General features: G+C 39.3%; 1 protein-coding gene across 2 annotated transcripts in view; it reads left to right on the plus strand.

Moving 5' to 3' along the window:
• Positions 1 to 19537, plus strand: part of LOC124789458 (iduronate 2-sulfatase) — a 121080-nt gene that overhangs the window by 84395 nt on the left and 17148 nt on the right. For both annotated transcript variants that reach the window (XM_047256826.1, XM_047256827.1), the window contains exon 6: positions 7350 to 7663. In XM_047256826.1, coding sequence (XP_047112782.1) covers positions 7350 to 7663 — 314 coding nt within the window. The remainder of the gene's footprint in view (positions 1 to 7349; positions 7664 to 19537) is intronic.

Consider the following 19537-nt stretch of genomic DNA (forward strand, 5'->3'; position numbering starts at 1 on the left):
GATAAAGGTTCTTCATTAAGAGATTTATTAAACATTGTCTGTAAATTAATTAAAAATGTCTTAATGTTTGTTTTCCTGTTAGCTCTTATGTTAGTGTTTACAACCTTCTTTCAATCAGGTAGATTGCTTTTAGTTTTGTAGAGCAGCTGCATATTATTGCGGGAGCTGAAGGATATGGATAACTTAACAGAGTCGAATGAAATGAAAAGTAAAAAAGTAAATAAAAATTGCACAAGCATCCTGAGTATTACCTCACTTACTGTATGATACTACATTCACAGTGTTTGTGCATCTCCCTGACACACTCATGAGTTCAGCTGCTTTATTGATGGTTATTGTCAGAGTCCAAGTACATGGATTCCAACATCTAATGTCACCATCTCCCTCTTTCATTTCAGGTATTGTCTTCAATGACAGAAGCAATGGACATCATACAGTACTTCCTCTACTATAGCTACACTTGTACATTGTGAAGACCAAAGAGCATTACTGGCAGCTTAAAGTGTGTTGAGTTGTTGAGAAATGGGACACTGTTGGTTGAGACATCCAGTTCCCAATAAGCAGTATAACTCCAGGCAGCTGAGTGCCTAGGGGAATATGCCATATACAGGGTGATTCTGTGATGATGTTACAGACTTTCGTGGATGATGGAGAAGGGTAAATGTAACAGTGTGATATGAGGGACCCTGGTCTGGAAAAGACTGAGTCAAAAGTCATAACCAAAGTCATTCTAATATCTATGACACAGGAATATATGTACCACTGTTGCTGCTAAGATTGTAGGGTAGGCAACTTTCAGGGGCAGTAGTATGGACCAAAGCAAAGAAACAAGTCAACTAAAATGCATACCTCAAGAGCGATGAGCATTTTTTCATCTTTAATACTATGAGACACATCTCTTCTACTGCAAGTTCTTTGGTTACAATAGTTTTGGAGGAGGTAGTATGAACCAAAACAAGAAAAAAATGTCCAGTCAATATTGGCTCTGGAATGCAAACCTTGAGACCTATGAGTGCTTGTTCATGTTCACTATGGTGAAGCACATATCTTCCACTGAACACATGCCCATAGTTCCTAAGATATGCGTTGTGGAGCCCATATTTACCAGATTTTTTTTTTTTTTTTTTTTTGTTTTGGTCCATACTACCTCCTCCAAAAATTTGGAAACCAAAGAGATTGCGAGATGTGTTTCACAGCATTGAAGTTGAACTAGCACTTGAGGTATGCATTTTAGAGCTCACATTTACTAGACTTTTTGTCTTGTTTTTGTCGTTGCTACCACATCTGGAAGTTGCCCAACTTACAATCTTAGTAGCAAGAGTACCAAGATGTGTGTTCCACTGTTAAAAGTATCAGAACAATTTTTGCATATAATTTTCATCTTGGTCATTTCCTAACTAGGGTCCCTTACCTCAAATTGATACATTTATCCTTCACACATCATCCCTGAAAGTTTGTAGCAGCACCACAGAATCACCCCATATAACATTCTTACATATGTTTCATAGTAAATGTCATTAAATTCAGTACCAGTAACCCTTCTCTCTGTTTTGGGATTTAAATGCTATAAACATTTAATTTCATCCAGAATAGAGGTATGGGAACAAAAATCTCATATTTTAATTAATAAAATTCAGAGGACACTAAAGACAGTTTGGTGTTTATCTTCTCTGTATTTTATACCTTTTTTTTCACAAATACGGTAGTACCTAACCTTGAATAGTAATTTCTCAATCACATTTATATTAATACTGCATATGACAAAGTATCTATAGAGTTTCAGGTACTAACAGTTATATGAAAAAGATGGATAACCACTCATCACAGAGAGAAGGTACCGAGTGGTGGGCAGGCACATTGAAAAAACCAAAACCTCCTTGGCTGCCCTTCCTCTACCTGCCTATTGCCTTACCTGCTTCCTCTCCAGTCCTACACATCCCTTCTCCATCATTAACTCACCTGTGTGGTACTCTCTGTTGCCCCACCAAGCACAGCATCCGTTTGTTGCACCTAGTAGCCTACTATATTGTCCCCATCATGTTCCTACACACTCCCACAGGCAGAACTAGCATCTTCCTTCACCCTGCCCTGCAAGCCCTCCCTCTTCTCCTCTCACTCCTCATTCTGCCCCACAACAGAGGCATGTTTTCAATGTGTCTGTCTGCCAATGAACACCTCCTCAGTGTGGTGAGTAGCAAACTCTTGTTGTTGTTGTTGTCATCAGTCCAAAGACTGGTTTGATGCAGCTCTCCAAGCTACCAAACTGCTCTATCCTGTGCAAAACTCTTCATCTCTGAATAACTGCTGCAGCCTACATCCTTCTGAATCTGCTTACTGTGTTCATTTCTTGACCTCTTCCTATAATTTTGAGCTCCCCACACTTTCCTCCAACACTAAATTGGTGGTCCCTTGATGTCTCAGATTGTGTCCTGTCAACCGATCCCATCTTCTAGTCAGGTTGTGCCACAATTTTCTTTTCTCCCCAATCCTGTGTAGTATTTCTTCACTAGTTATGTGATCTGCCCATCTAATCTTCAGCATTCTTCTGTAGCTCCACACTTCAAAAGCTTCCATTCTCTTTTTGTATAAACTGTTTATTGTCCACGCTTCACTTCCATACATTGCTACACTCAATACAAATACTTTCAGAAAAGACTTATGAACATTTAAAACTATAATCAACATTAACAAATTTCTCTTCTTCAGAAATGTTTTTCTTGATACTGCCAGTCTACATTTTATATCCCCTCTACTTTGACCATCATCAGTTATTTTGCTCCCCTTATAACAAAACTCATCTACTACTTTAAGTGTCTCAATTCCTAATCCAGTTCCTTCAGCATTGCCTCTACTTTGACCATCATCAGTTATTTTGCTCCCCTTATAACAAAACTCATCTACTACTTTAAGTGCCTCAATTCCTAATCCAGTTCCTTCAGCATTGCCTGTTTTAATTCGACTACATTCAATTATCCTTGTTTTGCTTTTGTAGATGCTCTTCTGACACCCTCCTTTCAATACCGGTCTATTACTTTCAACTGTTCTTCTAAGTCCTTTGTTGTTTCTGTCAGAATTACAATGTCATCAGCAAACCTCAAAGTTTTTATTTCTTCTCTCTGGACTTTAATACCTACTCCAAATTTTTCTTTGGTGTCCTTTACTGCTAGACCAATGTAGAGTTTGAATAACATCAGGAATAGTCTACAACTCTGCCTATCTCTCTTCTCAACCACTGCTTCCCTTTCATGCCCACTTGACTCATAGCTACCATCTGGTTTCTGTACAAGTTGTAAACAGCCTTTTGTTCCCTGTATTTTACCCCTACTTCCTTCAGAATTCTAAAGAGAGTATTCTAGTTAACAATGTCAAAAGCTTTCTCTAAGTCCACAGATGCTATAAATGTAAGTTTGCTTTTCCATAAGCTATCTTCTAAGAAAGATCATAGGGTCAGTATTGCCTTATGTGTTCTTACATTCTTATGGAATCCAAACTGATCTTTCCCGAGGTTGGCTTCTACCAGTTTTTGCTTTCTTCTGTAAAGAATTCATGTTAGTATTTTGCAACTATGGCTTATTATACTGATAGTTTGGTAATATTCATGCTGTATCCTGCTACTAGTGTGTGTAAGTGTAAGTGCATCAAGTGGAGTGTCACCGTGCATGTGTACTTACATCAACTGCCAACTGTATCAGTTTGGGCCAGCCACTAGAGGCCACCTGTAGGAAATGTGCATATGGCATGGTCTCTGCTGTGCCGTCTACCGGCGACTCACACCTCTATACTTGTGGAGCAGCACTGACTCACTCTCACTATGTTCTTTTAGTTTGTACTGCTCACATCAGTTGTTCTGGGTATCGCTTATGCTGCACCTCCTGTATGATTGTTTTGTCTTGTTATGTGTGAAGTCATGAGAGGCTATTTCCATTATTAATCAAAGGTTTATGAATAAAGCCACATTTTTGTTACTTGGATTGGTTTTGCGTGTTACTTGGTTACTACAATTCACACTTTTTAGCACCTGCTTTCTTTGGAATGGAAATTATAGTATTCTTCTTCAAGTCTGAATGTATATCACCTTCCTCTTACATTTGCACACCAGATGGAAGAGTTCTGTCATGGCTGCCTCTCCCATTGCTATCATTAGTTGTGATGGAGTATGCAATGCTCTGTCAAATCCATCTTGCAGTATCACATCTCCCACCTTCAAGTAAATTTCCCTTGTACAGACCCTCTATATACTCCTTACACCTTTCAATGTCCCTTTCTTTGATTAGGACTGGTCATCCATCTGAGCTTATTCATACAGCTGCTTCTCTGTTCTACAAAGGCCTCTTTAATTTTACTGTAGGTGTTATCCATCTTTCTCCCAGTGATATATGTTTCTAAATCTTTATAGTTGTCCTCTAGCCATTCCTACTTAGCCATTTTGCACTTCCTGTCAATCTCTCTCTCTCTCTCTCTCTCTCTCTCTCTCTCTCTCTCTCTTTAGATGTTTGTATTCCTTTTTGCCTGCTTTATTTATGATTTTTATATTTTCTCCTTTCATCAATTAAATTCAATATTTCCTGTGTTATCGAAGGACTTCTACCAGACCTTGTCTGTTTACCTATTTGAGGATCTGCTGCCTTCACTGTTTAATCTCTCAGAGCTACCCATTCATCTTCTGCTGTATTCCTTTCCCCTGTTGTTGTCAATCATTGCCTAATGCTCCCTCTGAAACTATCAACAACCTCTGGTTCTTTCACTTATCCAGGTCCCATCTCCTTAAATCTTACCTTTATGTAACTTCTTCATTTTTAATCTACAGCTCATAGCCAATAAATTGTGGTCATAGTCCACATCTGCCCCTGGGAATGTCTTACAATTTAATATCTGGTTCCGGTTCTGTTAACAAACTATCCTTTTTACATTGTTGTCATTTCTTTCCAGATTTTCTATTGTTTGATTTTCATATAATTGTGAATTAAAGCTTCTGTAAAGCAGTTTATGATGAATTGTGGATAAGAAAGCAGACGCACCTGATCTTCATAATTGGTCTAATAGAACTGAAGTCAATGAAGAAGGAAGGCAGGCACAGATGAATTATGATCACATCTATGAGCATGTAGTCTTAGGTTGAAGTTACTCATTCATATTCACATTAATACTAGGGCCATTCAAAAAGAAATGTGCCAGAGGATGTAAAATGAAAACTGTTGAAGGGATCATAATGCATTTGTCTATGAAAGAAGTTTTAGCCCCTATAGGAGCACTGAGGCCCCAAACTCGCCACTTGATGGACATAGGCACACAACCACATGAGAACAGAGTAAGCATGTGCAAAATCAACCATCCACTATACTCAGTAATGCTGAAAACAGAACAGTGGAGGCTTTAAAAGAAGAGCAAAGGTGTGCAGACAACAGAAATTCATCAAAGAATGGGACAAGTGTATGAAGAGCATGACACGTCCATTGCAAGGATCAAGGTGTTGCACCAGCGATTCAAGGAAGGACAGACATTGTTAGCAGTGACGCATTATTTGTAATTCCACCATTGCTTAGCAAGTGGATGCTCACTTTGTGGAAGAGCAACAGGTTACAATGACACATTGTGCATTGAAATTTCAGTGGGTCTTTGGTACCTTCTGTGTTCTTGTGCTATTCTTCAATTACTGTCCATTCCCTGTATTCCTTCCATTGATAGGACATTCACTACACACCTTTGCTATCCTTTTGAATCCTGCATTTCTCTGTTTTCAGTATGACTGAGTGCAGTGGATGGTTGATCTGCAAATGTGCTTGCTCTGCCATCAGATGGATGTGCTTCCTTGTTCCCCAGACACTGAGTGAGTCTGTGTCCCTAGCACTCTTATAAGGACTGCATCTTCTTCCATAGGCTATGACATTACAATCCCTTCAATAGTTTTCATTTTACATACTCTGCTGCTCTAATGTGCTCTGGGAGTGTTGTGCTATTAAATGTGAGATTGAAGGTGTCAATTTTTAGTAGTTCCTGTGTAACATTTTTCATCATATTTTGTACATCAGTCATGTATTCTTGAGCCCTCTCATCTTTCATTTCTTCTTTTAGAATGTCTGTAATATATGGGAATGATAGAATCCCTCTTTTGCATTCTGTTGATGTACATTCTGATGGCTCATACTGAGAATGTTGCTATGGCAGTAAAGAGAGAGAGAGAGAGAGAGAGAGAGAGAGAGAGAGAGAGAGAGAGAGAGAGAGGTGTGGAAACAATGGTTAGAAGAAGGTTATGTGCAGCACCAAGTGGGTAGTGGAGTACACAATGAGACCACCGTTTGGAGTGGCCACTATCTCTTCTGTATGGCTGTAACAGGCCGTAAAGCTTTGTGAACAGTGTTGGTTCGGTGTTGGAACACTTCCACTAGTGTAAACCAGTATGCGTTGATGGTTCAGTGCTTTCTAAATGACTTCGGACTGGAGGTACACACATTGTTGTTTCAGCTTCCATTGACAAGAAGTTACAAATGCAGCAGCCTGCTGTGGGTATGAAAACATCATAAGTGGTTTGCCACGTGGCATGATGTAGGTTTTTCAAATGAGTCCCACTTCAAACTGCCCTATAACAATGGCTGCAAATGAGTTAGATACTTCTATGGTTATTGCAATCTGGTTGCTTGTGTTGTTGTCCAACAAAGTCAACAGACCTGAAGTGTTGATGAGTGACACCATTGATCTTGAGTGTTACCTACTGAGAGAAATCTGAACAATAAATACTATGATATGAACACTGCAGAGCCCAAGGTACAGACTTTCATTCAGGCAACTCCACATGCTGTCTATCTGCAAAGGAACGCCTGGCTTAATATGAAAAAGAATGTACAAAGTCTTTTTGAAGGTCAGCGCATACCATTGCTCCCTTAACCTGCACATTCAGCCAAAGATCATGACTGGTGCATTATTTTTTCTTCATAGTTCTTCAGCAACCACACCTGATGTTTTGTGTTCTTGAGCAAAACATTTGTGGAGGGAGATTCCCAAGTAACAGAATCTTTTGAACCAATGCCACAATGTTTAGAGGCTGTGGTTGTAGCATATGGAAACCTCATACCATACCAGAATCTCAAAGACAGAGTTTACATTTATTTCTTTAACGTTAATTATTTATAAACAAGTGTCTAATTGTTTTTGTATTGTCATGAACTGATGTAAAGTTCACAGAAGGCCAATGTAGTCTCATTGGTGTGGCAATTTTCACAAACATCAGTGTACTTTCATTAGCTCTTACTTACATTCCATATAATGTTTTCACTGTTAAATTAGCAAGTGATTTCTTTAAATTTCTTTAAATTATTTTATATATTTATAGTGTGCTTCTAATTGGTATTTAGGATGGTCTCTTGGAGAACATGGGGAATGGTCAAAATACAGTAACTTTGAAGTATCAGTACGAGTTCCATTAATTATTCATGTTCCTGGTATCACTGATGTTCCTGATTATGTGAAAACAAATGAAGTACCAAGCAGCAGTGTACACCCAAGCATCAGTAATGCCATTGTGGAACTAGTGGACATATTTCCAACACTTGTGGAATTGTCGGAAGCTGGTGACCTTCTGCAGCAATGTCCTGACACAGAAAGACAACCTACACTCTGTACCGAAGGTGTGAGCCTTGCTCCCCTTATCTACAAAGCAGGTTGGAAGGTAAGAAAATCTGATACTGTTTCATTATTTTATATCAATTTGAAATGATATTACACACTGATGTTACTAATAAATACTCTTTCATAGTATTAATATACACAGTCATTTGTTATTTTAGTGAGTATTTTTTTTTAATTTTTGTGTGAGAATCACATGTATTTAAGTGTACTGCAGGAGCTTTTAAATCTGTGAAGCAGTTTAGATATGTAGCACTTCTCTTAGAACTATCTACTGCCCTACAAGACACTCTATTACAAACACAGTATCTACAGAGCTTCTCAACAAATTGAACTTCAGCAAGGGAATTATGTCATGCAGAGACTTAATGGGATTGGAGATCAAAGAGTTGAAGATGAATGAGAAGAAAAAGGTGTTGTTAAAATATGAAACATATTGAAGTAGGTGAATTGTAAGCATGAGGAAACAGCTAGGTTTATATTCACATTCAAAATACCAGTCTTACCAGACTATTTCAAAGCTACATTTACTCTTCTTAAGGTGAGACCTTGTATGCCAAATCCTATGAGTTATTGCATAAGCCAACACTAGGAGCACACCACTGTAAACTGTTAAGGTCACACACCTTACAAACCTGTTACCCCACGTTCATCATCACTGATCTGCATGAACTACAATGGGTATCTTGCTGTCTGGTGTCAGGGTGTCACAAATTTAATCCCATATGCTGAAGTGAAACAACCTGTCAGGCCAGTATTTGTAGTGCCATTTGTTGCTGTGACTAATAATTTAGAGACAAGGAAGCTCTCTACTGGAACAACATTAATGCTCCTGCCAAGAAACATCTATGGTAAAAATGGCCATGTATATCAAATTATCTGCAAAAGCACAAGACAGCAATAAATTAAAGACCACTACATCTTCCACACAGAGAAATATGGAAAACCAAGCCACAGCATCTCAAACAGGTGAACTGCCTATTTCAAAGCTGAAACAAAAACCTGAAAAGTGTCACAGAACCAGAAGAACTCACCTGAAACCATCACACAATGCTTACATATCAGATGTTGTTCTTTCAGCAGTGTCAATGGAATCAAGACCTCATCTGTAGCCAGATGGTTAGAATCACTGCCTGCTGTGCAGAAGGACCCAGTTTTGATTCCCAAAACCTCCTTGGATTGTTCTGAGGTAGGGAGGTTTGGAATGGGGCCCACACAGTCTCCTGATGACAAATGACAAGCTGTTTGAATAAAGAGGTAGCACCCTTATCAGGATTCATCTAATGGCAATAATGTCTGTAAGGACTGATGACATGCTGATCATGTGTCCCAAAATCATAGATTGGTCATTGTACTGCACTGTAGACAGCAGTCAGCCAGTCAGAACAGGCCTAATATGTGAGTGGCATTTACATTTATAAAGGAACCAACAATCCTTTCATCCTAACGTCCAATCACTGTAGTGCAATGTAGTCAAAAGACAAAGAAAAACCTAACCACCAAAATGGCTCCCACACTACAGTTGGATTAATATTATCAAAAACTCTTCCATATGAAGTGTGATGTAGTGATTAGATTTTCTGGCTGGTGTGCTGTGAGTTGCCAGTTCAAGCTTGAACAGCAGCAATTATTTTTTATTTAGGCTCTGTCATTTCTAGAAGGGTCTCAGAATTTCTTATGTTTGTGATATTTGTATATTCTAAAATATTCTGTGTTTGTCTAAATGGCAGCACTCTCCATCCAGGAGTTTAGTTCTGTTATGGCAGTATGTTGATATTAGTAATATATGTGTTTTCAAGTGCTAAGTGTTATACATCAATGAAGACCCACTTTTCAGATTTGGACTCAATTCTTGTTATGTTGTGGCAGTGGAAACACTGGCCACAGGAAAACAACTACATCACCACGGCTCCAATTAGACATTGAGACACTGTAAAAACTGTTGCCTACATGTACATAAACTGGAATACAAGATTTACATCATTCCCTAGTTCTGTACATTCAGGAAACCAATGGATTCCAAAATAGCAACAAGTCATTTGGACATCAGGCATCCACCATTGTTGCCTGGAGATGCTGGTCAGGATCCGACAAGATTCTGAAACAGTTCAGCCAAGTTACCAAGTACAACAGTTGAGATGACATGATATAGTTGTCCAGCACTGGTTTGAGGTAAAAGAAGAGAAGCTCAGTAGTTTTGAGGAACTCCAAGCCAAACTAAAGAAAACATTTGTTGACAATCAGCAGCAAGCAGAAGACACAACATCATGCAGAAACAACACAGTCCTAAATGCAAAATGTTTTGGCCCTATGTCACACTGTGAATTCTAATATGACAGGAATCAAGAAGTAGTATTGGTTCTTAGCACCGACCTCCTCTGCCAGTTGACTGCACCAGAAGGAATGGACTCGGCTAGCTCGGATTTCATCTATGGGTCATGATTAGTCTGCAGTTCACACTTAAGAGCCTGGCAGAGGGTTCATTAAACACCTTTCACATTATTTCTCTACCACTGCATTCTCAAACAGTGCATGGGAAAATCAAACACTTAAATCTTTCCATGCAAGCCCTGCTTTCTCTTATTTTATTATGATGGTTTTTTTCTCTCTATATAAGTGGGTGTCAACAAAGTTGTAGGCTAAAATTTCATGATAACATCTTACTGTATCAAAAACCACCTCTGTTTTAATCATTGCCACCCCAATTCATGTATCATATCCATGGTGCTGCCTCTCTTATATCACAAGAGTACAAAATGAGTTGCCCTTCTTCAGTGTCCTCTATAACTCCCATCTGGTAAGGATCTCATATTGCACAGGAACCCGCTAGCAGAGGACAAGCAAGCATAGTGTAAGCAGCCTCTTTAGTGGACATGTTGCATCCTTGAAGTGTCATGCCAATAAAACACAGTCTTTGGTCTGCCTTCCCTGCAACATTGCCTGTGTGATCATTCCAATCAAAGTTGTTCATAATTGCTATTCCTAGGCATTTAGCTGAACTGAGAGCCTTTAGATTTATGTGATTTATTGTGTAACTGACATTTAATGGTTTCCTATTAGTACTCATGAGAATAAGCTCACACTTTGTATTATTTAGAGTCAATTGCTACTTTTTGAACCTTGTAGATAGCTTGTCTAAATCATTTTGCAGTTGGTTTGGATCTTCTGATGGCTTTATTAGATGATAAATGACAGCATCATCAGCAAACAATCTAAGAGGGTTGTTCATATTGTCACCTAAATAATTTATATAGATTAGAAATAGCAGACAGCGTATAAAACTTCCTTGGGGAACTCCAAATATCATTTCTTTTTTATTTGATGACTTTGCCTCAATTACTACCTTTCTGACAGAAAATCACAAATCCAGTCAAACAGCTCAGATGATACAGTGCAGCAGTAAAATGACATTGCAGCATCCAACCAAAGCAGGTACAACAACTCCTTTACTCCTTTGTCAAGCATAGTGCTGCACAGAAGACCAGAAATTTGGAGGACAGAGCACAACAAGTCAATATGATTTCACTATGGATGCCTTTCACACAATGTACCCAACTCCATAGAAAGGAGACAAGTTTTCAACAACTACTATGTCACAAGATGTCAGCCATCACACCAGTTCTACTCATGCCAGTCAACTGCAAATGATTATAGTTGACCTTTGGGATGAAGCCCACTGCTGTACCATGGATGAAGTCTCTCTCCACCATGCCATAAATATTCCCCATCACCGTACAAAGATATCAGCCACTCACCTAACCACTGAAGGCAGGAAAACAAAGTGAGGCAACCATTTATGGGGGTGAGGCTACCACAGATGAAAATCCTCCATGGATGACAATTACCAAGATGCAAGGAAATCTCATTGATGTCATATTGACAGCCAACCTGTCCAGGCACTGGCTGATTCAGTGTATTCTTTTTCTATGGTAATAATAGAAGCTCAAGAAATGAATTAAAATTTGTGCCACAGCAGGGGGATGAACCCAGGTCTCCTTGCTTACTAGGCAGGTGTATTAGCCACCACAGCAGATAGCTAACACAACTGCATGGGCACCCTAGTCCAATACCTTCCCGTCAACCCACTTAAATTCATGTATTACTTTCCATTCCTCAGATTGTTGCTATTGCCAAGGCTCTCCGGTATTGGAATAGCACCCCAGCATTGGACGTAACAGGTGGTCTATATATCTGATATAATTAAATTTTCCTTGATACATTTGAGTCTCATTTTTGTCTATGAGAATGATAGAAGCTCAAGAAATTAATTCAAATATGTGCTGTTGATGAAAAATCATGCTCCATTATCACTACAGACACACAGGAGGATGCTACTAATGAACTGCCAACAGGCTCTGACCTGGCTGAGGAACAAAGTTGCTGAATGTTATCTGCTCTGTGTCAGTTTTTAGATGCTTTCAAATCCAGAGTGGAGAAAAGACTGACCAAGCAGTCCTAGGTAAAACAACATACAAACATGGTGATCATCCACCAATTACCCAGCACTTATGTAGGGTTCCACCAGTTCGGTGACTGATAATCCAGGAAGAAGTGGATGAGATGCTGCAAGATGACATCATTGAACTTACAGAGAGTCCTTGGCCACCTCCTGTGGTGCTTGTGAATGATAAGGATGGCACATGGCACTACAGCATTGATAACAATGATTGAACTTCACAAAAAGGAATGTCTATGCAACATAAACTGATGAAAGGAGTAAAATATTTCCAAAATATAGGCTACTGGCAAGAATGACTCGCAAAAGAGCTTCACAGTTTCTGAAGGCCTCTATGAGTTCATAGTTCTGGTGTTTAGACTATTAACAGCTCCAAGCACCTTTGAACATATGATGTGCAACTTGCTTTGACATACAAATGGACTTCATTGTCTGGATAATGATGTTATTTTTCAAAGACACTTGAGGTACATTTAAGCTACCTGACAATGTGTTGAGTGTGTTCAAACCATAAGCCTCCATCAGAATCTCAAAAAGTGCCTCTTCACTGTCCAAGTAATAAGACTCGTGGGACATCTAATAAATGGAGATGCAATCCGTCCAGATACAGAGAAAATAAGAGCAATTTTTGACTCCTTGGCACATTTGTGATGTGAGAAGTTTCCTCTGAATGTGTTTGACTACTGGTGTTTCATAAATGACTTTTATATCAAATCACTTCCCTTGGAAGAACTACTGCAGGGAGACTCCATACTTTCCTGAAACAAGGTGCAAGGAAGATCTTTCTTTATCCTTAAAGAAACTATAACATCTTCTTGTATGACAAGATTGCTGAGACAGAACTTGACACTGATGTTAGTGGTAAATGGATAGATCCAATTCTAGTACAAAATCAGGAACATGCTGAAAATGTGATGCTTATGTTTCCAAAGTACTCTCCTAATCTGAGAGGAATTATACTGTAACTGAGAAAGAGTGCCTTGCAGTTGCTTGGACCATCAACAAGTTCTTGCTGTATTTATTTGGCAAACCACCATTCTGACAGATCATCATTCTTTATGCTGGCTGACTAGCCTGAAGGATCTGTCTGGTTGAATGGTGAGATGGACACTGAGCCTTCAGGAGTAATATGTAATAGTGGTATACAAAAATGGATGCAAATAATAATGATGCCTATTGCCTTTCAAGGAATCCTGTGATGGTACACAATTGCATGGATAAAAATATGAGTCATTGTTGCATTATATGACAGTAATGCTAATTGGAGGGAAGATCCAGCATCACTGAAAACCATAAATCCTTGAAGAATGAGGAACCAACCAAACATGAATTCCAATTAATAAACAGAATATTGTGTACGAGTAACCATTATCTAGTGGGGGTAGAAATTTTGATTGTTATCCAAGATCACCTGTGGCCAGTTAACATGAAGTTTTTCCATGACACTCCAACATCTGGTCACCTGGGATTCGTGAAGACTCTAGTGAGAATCGGATGCAGGTATCACTGCCAAGTCTCTATCTTTCCATTAGAGAGTACATGAGTCACTGTAAGGAATGTCAGTAACGGGAGCATATGCCACATTTACCTCCAGGGTATGTGGTACCAATTCCACCACCAACAGTGCCATTCCACTGAATTGGAATCGAGTTCTTGGGGTATTTCATGAAGTTAACAAGCAGCAATTGATGGATAGTCTGCACTTATTACTTCACCCACAACACTGCCACTTAGCTGTGCTGACTGCAGAAGCTCCTGTAATTTGCAAGATGCCTTGTAGAAGACATCGATTTGAAGCACAGAGCACCCTTTGTGATTATCTCAGATTGTCGAAAATTTTTCCAGTCGGGACTAGTATCAGAGGTAATTTCATATTGGGATACCACCAATAGGATGACAATTGCCTACCAGCCACAGATGAATGGCCTCACAGAACACTTTTATAAGATGCTTTTGACATATGTTGATGTCAAACAGAAAGACTGGAATACTTTACTATCTGACATGACATTCACATCAATGCGGCAAAGCAAGACATTACAGCTTTCACACCTTTCTTTTTGCTCACATTCATGAGGCTGAAATGACAATAGGTACGCAGTTTCTGTTTCAACCAGGCAATACTCAAGATGTCTACATTGAAACACCTTGTCGCCAGAACCAAAGAAGCAAAGCTGTTGTTTCACAGACAGACCCTGGCCACCCAGGAGAAAGAGTGAGAGTGTTGCAACACCATGCACAGGCCAGTGGTATATAACCTGGGGGACTAGGTATGGATTTTTATGCCTGTTCAGAAAATGGGCCTATTGGAACAGTTAATAAAGCTCTACTCTGGGTGGTGGCACATCATTTGTCACTTATTGGACGTCACATACTAAGTCGAGGTTCATAACTCTTCATCTAGAAGAGAAAAGCACAGAGAGGCTGTCCATGTCCTCTGTATAAAGTCCTACTTCAGTACTGAGGCACAGATTGATGCGAAAAGCTTCCTGTTCAAAGAAACTGAAGACCCACTCAATGATAATGCCATAGTGAAATGATGTGTCAACACAACCAGAATGCAAAAGTCCTCCAGTGCTGCCATACAGTGGGCAATTGACAAGTTCTAGATCCAGGATGCAGTAATCAGTTCCAATGATAACTTCTAAAACAGCGGGTAACATTTTCTCCAGAACTGGGAGAAATGAATTGTGTTGCATGCAGTGTAGCATTGCAGTTCGCATCATTGGCTGGCATACTGTGGGTTGGCAGGTCAAACCCAATTACCAGCAACTATTTTTATTTAGTATCTATTATTTCTGGAAGGTTCTTGTAATTTCTTATGTTGGCAATGTCTGTATGTCCTAGAATATTTGATGATTGTATAAATAGCAGCACTCTCTATCCAGTAGTTCAGTTCTACTCTGGAGGTATAACGGTGTTATTGTGAAATCTAGTGCTAAGCTTAGCCAGGTTACAGAAAACCTAGGGGCCTTGTGCAAAGATTTTTATGGCAAGTACCCTGCTCTTATAGTAGGAGGAGCAGGAGTGTGACCTGGATGTAATAGGTGCAGCAACAGCTCACAACACTCGTGTGGGGTTTGTGGATGTTTTGCAGCGCCATGATCAGCTGTGGGTTAATACGGCTGCCAACCATCTTAACAGAGAGCTGGGGGGGGGGGGGGGGGGGAGGGGGTTACTGTTAACAGAAACTAAATCTCTTATCTGTGCTGTGCCTGTTGATGCAATTGGGAGGTGGGGTTACACTAGTCATGGCCTGCACCTGAATAGGAGGGGGAAGGATAGATTAGTTGATCTTCTTGCAGAAAATGTAAGGGGGGCCACATGCACACAAGACAAAATACCTGTGATTACTGGAGTCAGAGGGACACATTTTTTAGATTAGAGTCAGGTTACAGACAGAGAGTATTGAAAGAGATTAAAACAGAACAATGCCATAATCTCTGTAGCAGTAACCAAAGAAATAAAATTTGTGTGTTTCATCAGAACATTAGAGGACTGAGAAATCAAATAGATGAGCTTCTTGTGTGCTTAGAAAATGGGGTAAATTCTGAAAGTATAGATTGTTTTGTGTCTCTCTGAACACCTTGTAACTGCAGGGATGGAGAAGTTAAATTTAAGGCATTGCAGATTAGCATCTTATTCATATAGAGTCAACTTGGAAAAAGGAGGAGTTGCTACTTATATAAAAGCTGGATGCAAAGTCAGAAATATTGAAACAAATAGTTTTTGTGTAGATCAGATCCTTGAAGCATATGCTTGTGAGATGCTACTGCAATATACGAGGGCTATCCACAAAGTACATTACGTTTTCGTTTGTGTCCGTTAGGGGCGAGGCTAGCACGGCCATCTTGGTGTCATGGCATTCCGCCGCTCAGTCGACATCCTGCCGTGCTAGTGAGAGGTTCGTGCTGTACTCCGTTGAGTTACTGTGACAGTTTGAAATGTCAGCGTTAATTGAAAATGCTGCAAAGTGTGAAGTGCATGCTGTAATAAGGTTTCTGACTGCAAAAAACTGTACACCGATAGAAATCTATCGGCAGCTTTGTGAAGTGTATGGGGACAACATAATCGCTGAAGGTGGAGTGCATCAATGGGTCATAAAATTTAAAAATGGCCATACTAGTGTTCACAACAAAGAGCAAAGTGGAAGACCCAGCATAGTGACTGCCGAACTTGTCGAAAAAGTCGATGCCGTGGTCCGTGAAAACCTTAATTTCACAATAACGGAACTCTCTATGAATTTTCCACAAATTTCACGAAGTTTATTGCCCAAAATCATTACCGAAAAGCTTGGTTACCACAAGTTTTGTGCAAGATGGATACCAAAAATCTTGACAGAGATTCACAAAAATCAGCAAATGGCTGCAGCGTTAACGTTTTTGGACGCTTACAAGAAAGATGGCGACTCATTACTCGATCGCATCGTTACTGGTGATGAAACATGGGTTAAGCATGTGAACTGTGAGACAATGCAGTGGGGGCACACAAATTCCCCCCAAAAACCCAAGAAATGCATGCAGACAATGTCGGCAAGGAAGGTGATGGCGACTGTTTTTTGGGACAGAAAAGGTGTGATTTTTGTGGATTTCCTGGAAAGAGGCACTACAATAAACTCTCAAAGGTATTGCCAAACTCTGCACAACCTCAGAAGAGCAATACAAAACAAGCGCAGGGGAAAGTTGGGCTCAAAGATCTTGCTGATTCACGACAATGCCCGGGCCCACACGGCAAATGCCACTCGTGAAGTTCTCGAATCTTTTAAGTGGGAGTTGTTTCCTTATCCGCCGTACAGTCCCGACCTGGCACCGAGCGACTTCCACTTATTCCCAGCAATGAAGAAGCAGTTGGCTATGCAGCGTTTTGATGACGATGCACAGCTTCAAGAAGAGGTAACTACGTGGTTGAAGGCACAGGTGGCCGAATTTTACGACGAAGGAATTTCCAAGCTCGTCCATCGCTACGATAAGTGCCTTAATTTAAATGGCAACTATGTAGAAAAGTAGTATTTAAGTGTGGCTTTCATCTGCATATAATAAAAAAAATTTCCAATACTTTATTTATTTTTAATTCCAAAACGTAATGTACTTTGTGGATAGCCCTCGTACTTCTATAGTAATTGTAACAATCTACAGATCACCTCAAGGTAACTTTCAGCTATTCATGAAAAATCTTGAGTCATTATTGAGCTACCTGTCAGACAAAAAGAAGCAGTTAGTGGTTTGTGGTGATTTTAATGTAGATTTCTTAAAAGATACAGGTAGGGAAAATGGAGCTAGAATCTTTGTTTGGTTGTTTCAATCTAGTATCTGTTGTAAATTTTTCAACTCGTGCGCAGCAGGATAGTAGGCCACTTGTCGATAACATTTTCATAGATAGTGCCCAGGCAGAAACAATTAATGCGTACCCAGTTGTTAATGGGCTATCTGATCATGCTGCACAGTTAATGGAAATAACACATATAGCACCTTACAGGAGTCAGGCAGGTTCATACAAGGCAGGGAGGCTTATTAATGTGAACAGGATACAGAGATTTAAGTGCAGCCTAGAAGAGGTACAATGGGATGAAGTATACACAAGAAATGATGCTGATGTCAAATTCAATTTATTCCACCATAAATTTGTCTCAATATTTGAGAGTTGCTTTCCTGAAATGTTATCCAAAAAAGCCATTACAAAGTCAAGTAAGCAATGAATTACTAAGGGAAATAAGATATCTTGTAAGAGGAAGAGGGAAATATATGGACAGGCCAGAATAAGTCAGGATCCAATGTTACTTGCTTACTACAAAAGATACTGTAATATTTTAAGGAAAGTCATTAAGAAGTCGAGAAGCTTATGCGTTCTGACAGAAATTAATAATGCGGATAATAAGATTAAAACTATGTGGAATATTGTCAAACGGGAGACGGGGCAGCCTGACAGTGGACAGCATACCATAGCAATAAAGCTAAATGATGATGTTCTGAGTGATAATTCACAAGTTGCTAGTATTTTTAACACTCACTTTCTGAATGTAGCAGCAAAAGTAGGGTTAAAGGGTTCAGCTGAAAAATATGTTAAAAATGTCATTTCCCAGGACTTTAGGCCTTTAGAAATGGCACCAACATCCCCCACTGAAATTAAGGGAATTATAAATATACTGAAAAACAAGAGCTTATGTGGTGTTGATGGAGTCTCTAACAGAATTTTGAAGTGTTGATCTAATTTAATAAGTGGAGTCCCTGGCGATAAATGTAATGCTTCTCTGGCACAGGGAATTTTTCCAGACAGATTGAAATATGCAATTGTCAACCTCTTGATAATAAAGGGGACAAGAGTGACTTAAATAATTACAGACTAATCTCATTGCTGACTTAATTTTCTAAAATATTTGAAAAAGTTATGTATTCAAGAGTAGTCTCACATTTAAGTGAAAATAATTTACTCAGAATGTCACAGTTCGGATTCTGGAAGGGTTACTTGACTGAGAATGCTATCTACACATTTACCCATCAAATAGTACAAGCCATAAATAACAAATCACTGCCAGTTGGTATTTTTTGTGATCTCTCCATGGAATTTGACTGTGTGGATCATGTCACACTCGTAGAAAAGCTCAGGTTTTATGTAATTGAAGGCTATACACACCACTGGTTTGAATCATACTTAATGAACAGAAAGCAAAAAGTTGTGCTGAATTGCACAAATAATGTTGGGAGGGTAATAAATTCTAGTTAATGGGGAGTTGTCACAAAGGGAGTCCCACAGGATTCAATTTTAGGTCCTCTGCTGTTCCTTATTCATGTGAATGACCTCCCACTTAGTGTTCAGCAAGCTGAACTAGTACTTTTTGCAGATGACACAAGTGTTATAATAAATCCCATTCCAGAAAAAGCAGCTGAAGATATTGTTAAGAATGTCTTTAAAAGAATTATTAAGTGGTTCTCAGAAAATGGACTCTCCCTTAATTTTGAAAAAAACTCACTATATCCAGTTCTGTACACCAAATAGAGTCATACCAACAATTGATGTAGCATATGAACAGGGCTCAGTTAAGAGGGTAGATTTCTCCAAATTTTTGGGTTTTCACATTGATGACAACTTGAACTGGAAGAAGCATATTACTGAGCTTCTCAAACAACTAAGTTCAGCTTCTTTCGCTCTTTGTATAATCACTAGTCTTGGTAATAAACAGATCAGCCTCCTAACATACTTTGCATATTTCCACTCAGTAATATCTTATGGAATAGTTTTGTGGGGTAACTCACCACTTAGACATAAAGTATTGATTGCACAGAAGAGAGCAGTGAGAATAATTAGTGGTGTTCACCCAAGGACGTCACGCAGGCACCTTTTCAAGGAGTTAGGTATTTTAACTGCACCATCAGAGTACATATATTCGCTAGTGAAATTCATTACAAATAATCCATCTCAATTCACAAAGAACAGTGATGTTCATACTTACAACACTATAGGGGA

Source organism: Schistocerca piceifrons, chromosome 3 (genome assembly GCF_021461385.2).
Source record: "Schistocerca piceifrons isolate TAMUIC-IGC-003096 chromosome 3, iqSchPice1.1, whole genome shotgun sequence".
Taxonomy (NCBI): Eukaryota; Metazoa; Arthropoda; class Insecta; order Orthoptera; family Acrididae; genus Schistocerca; species Schistocerca piceifrons.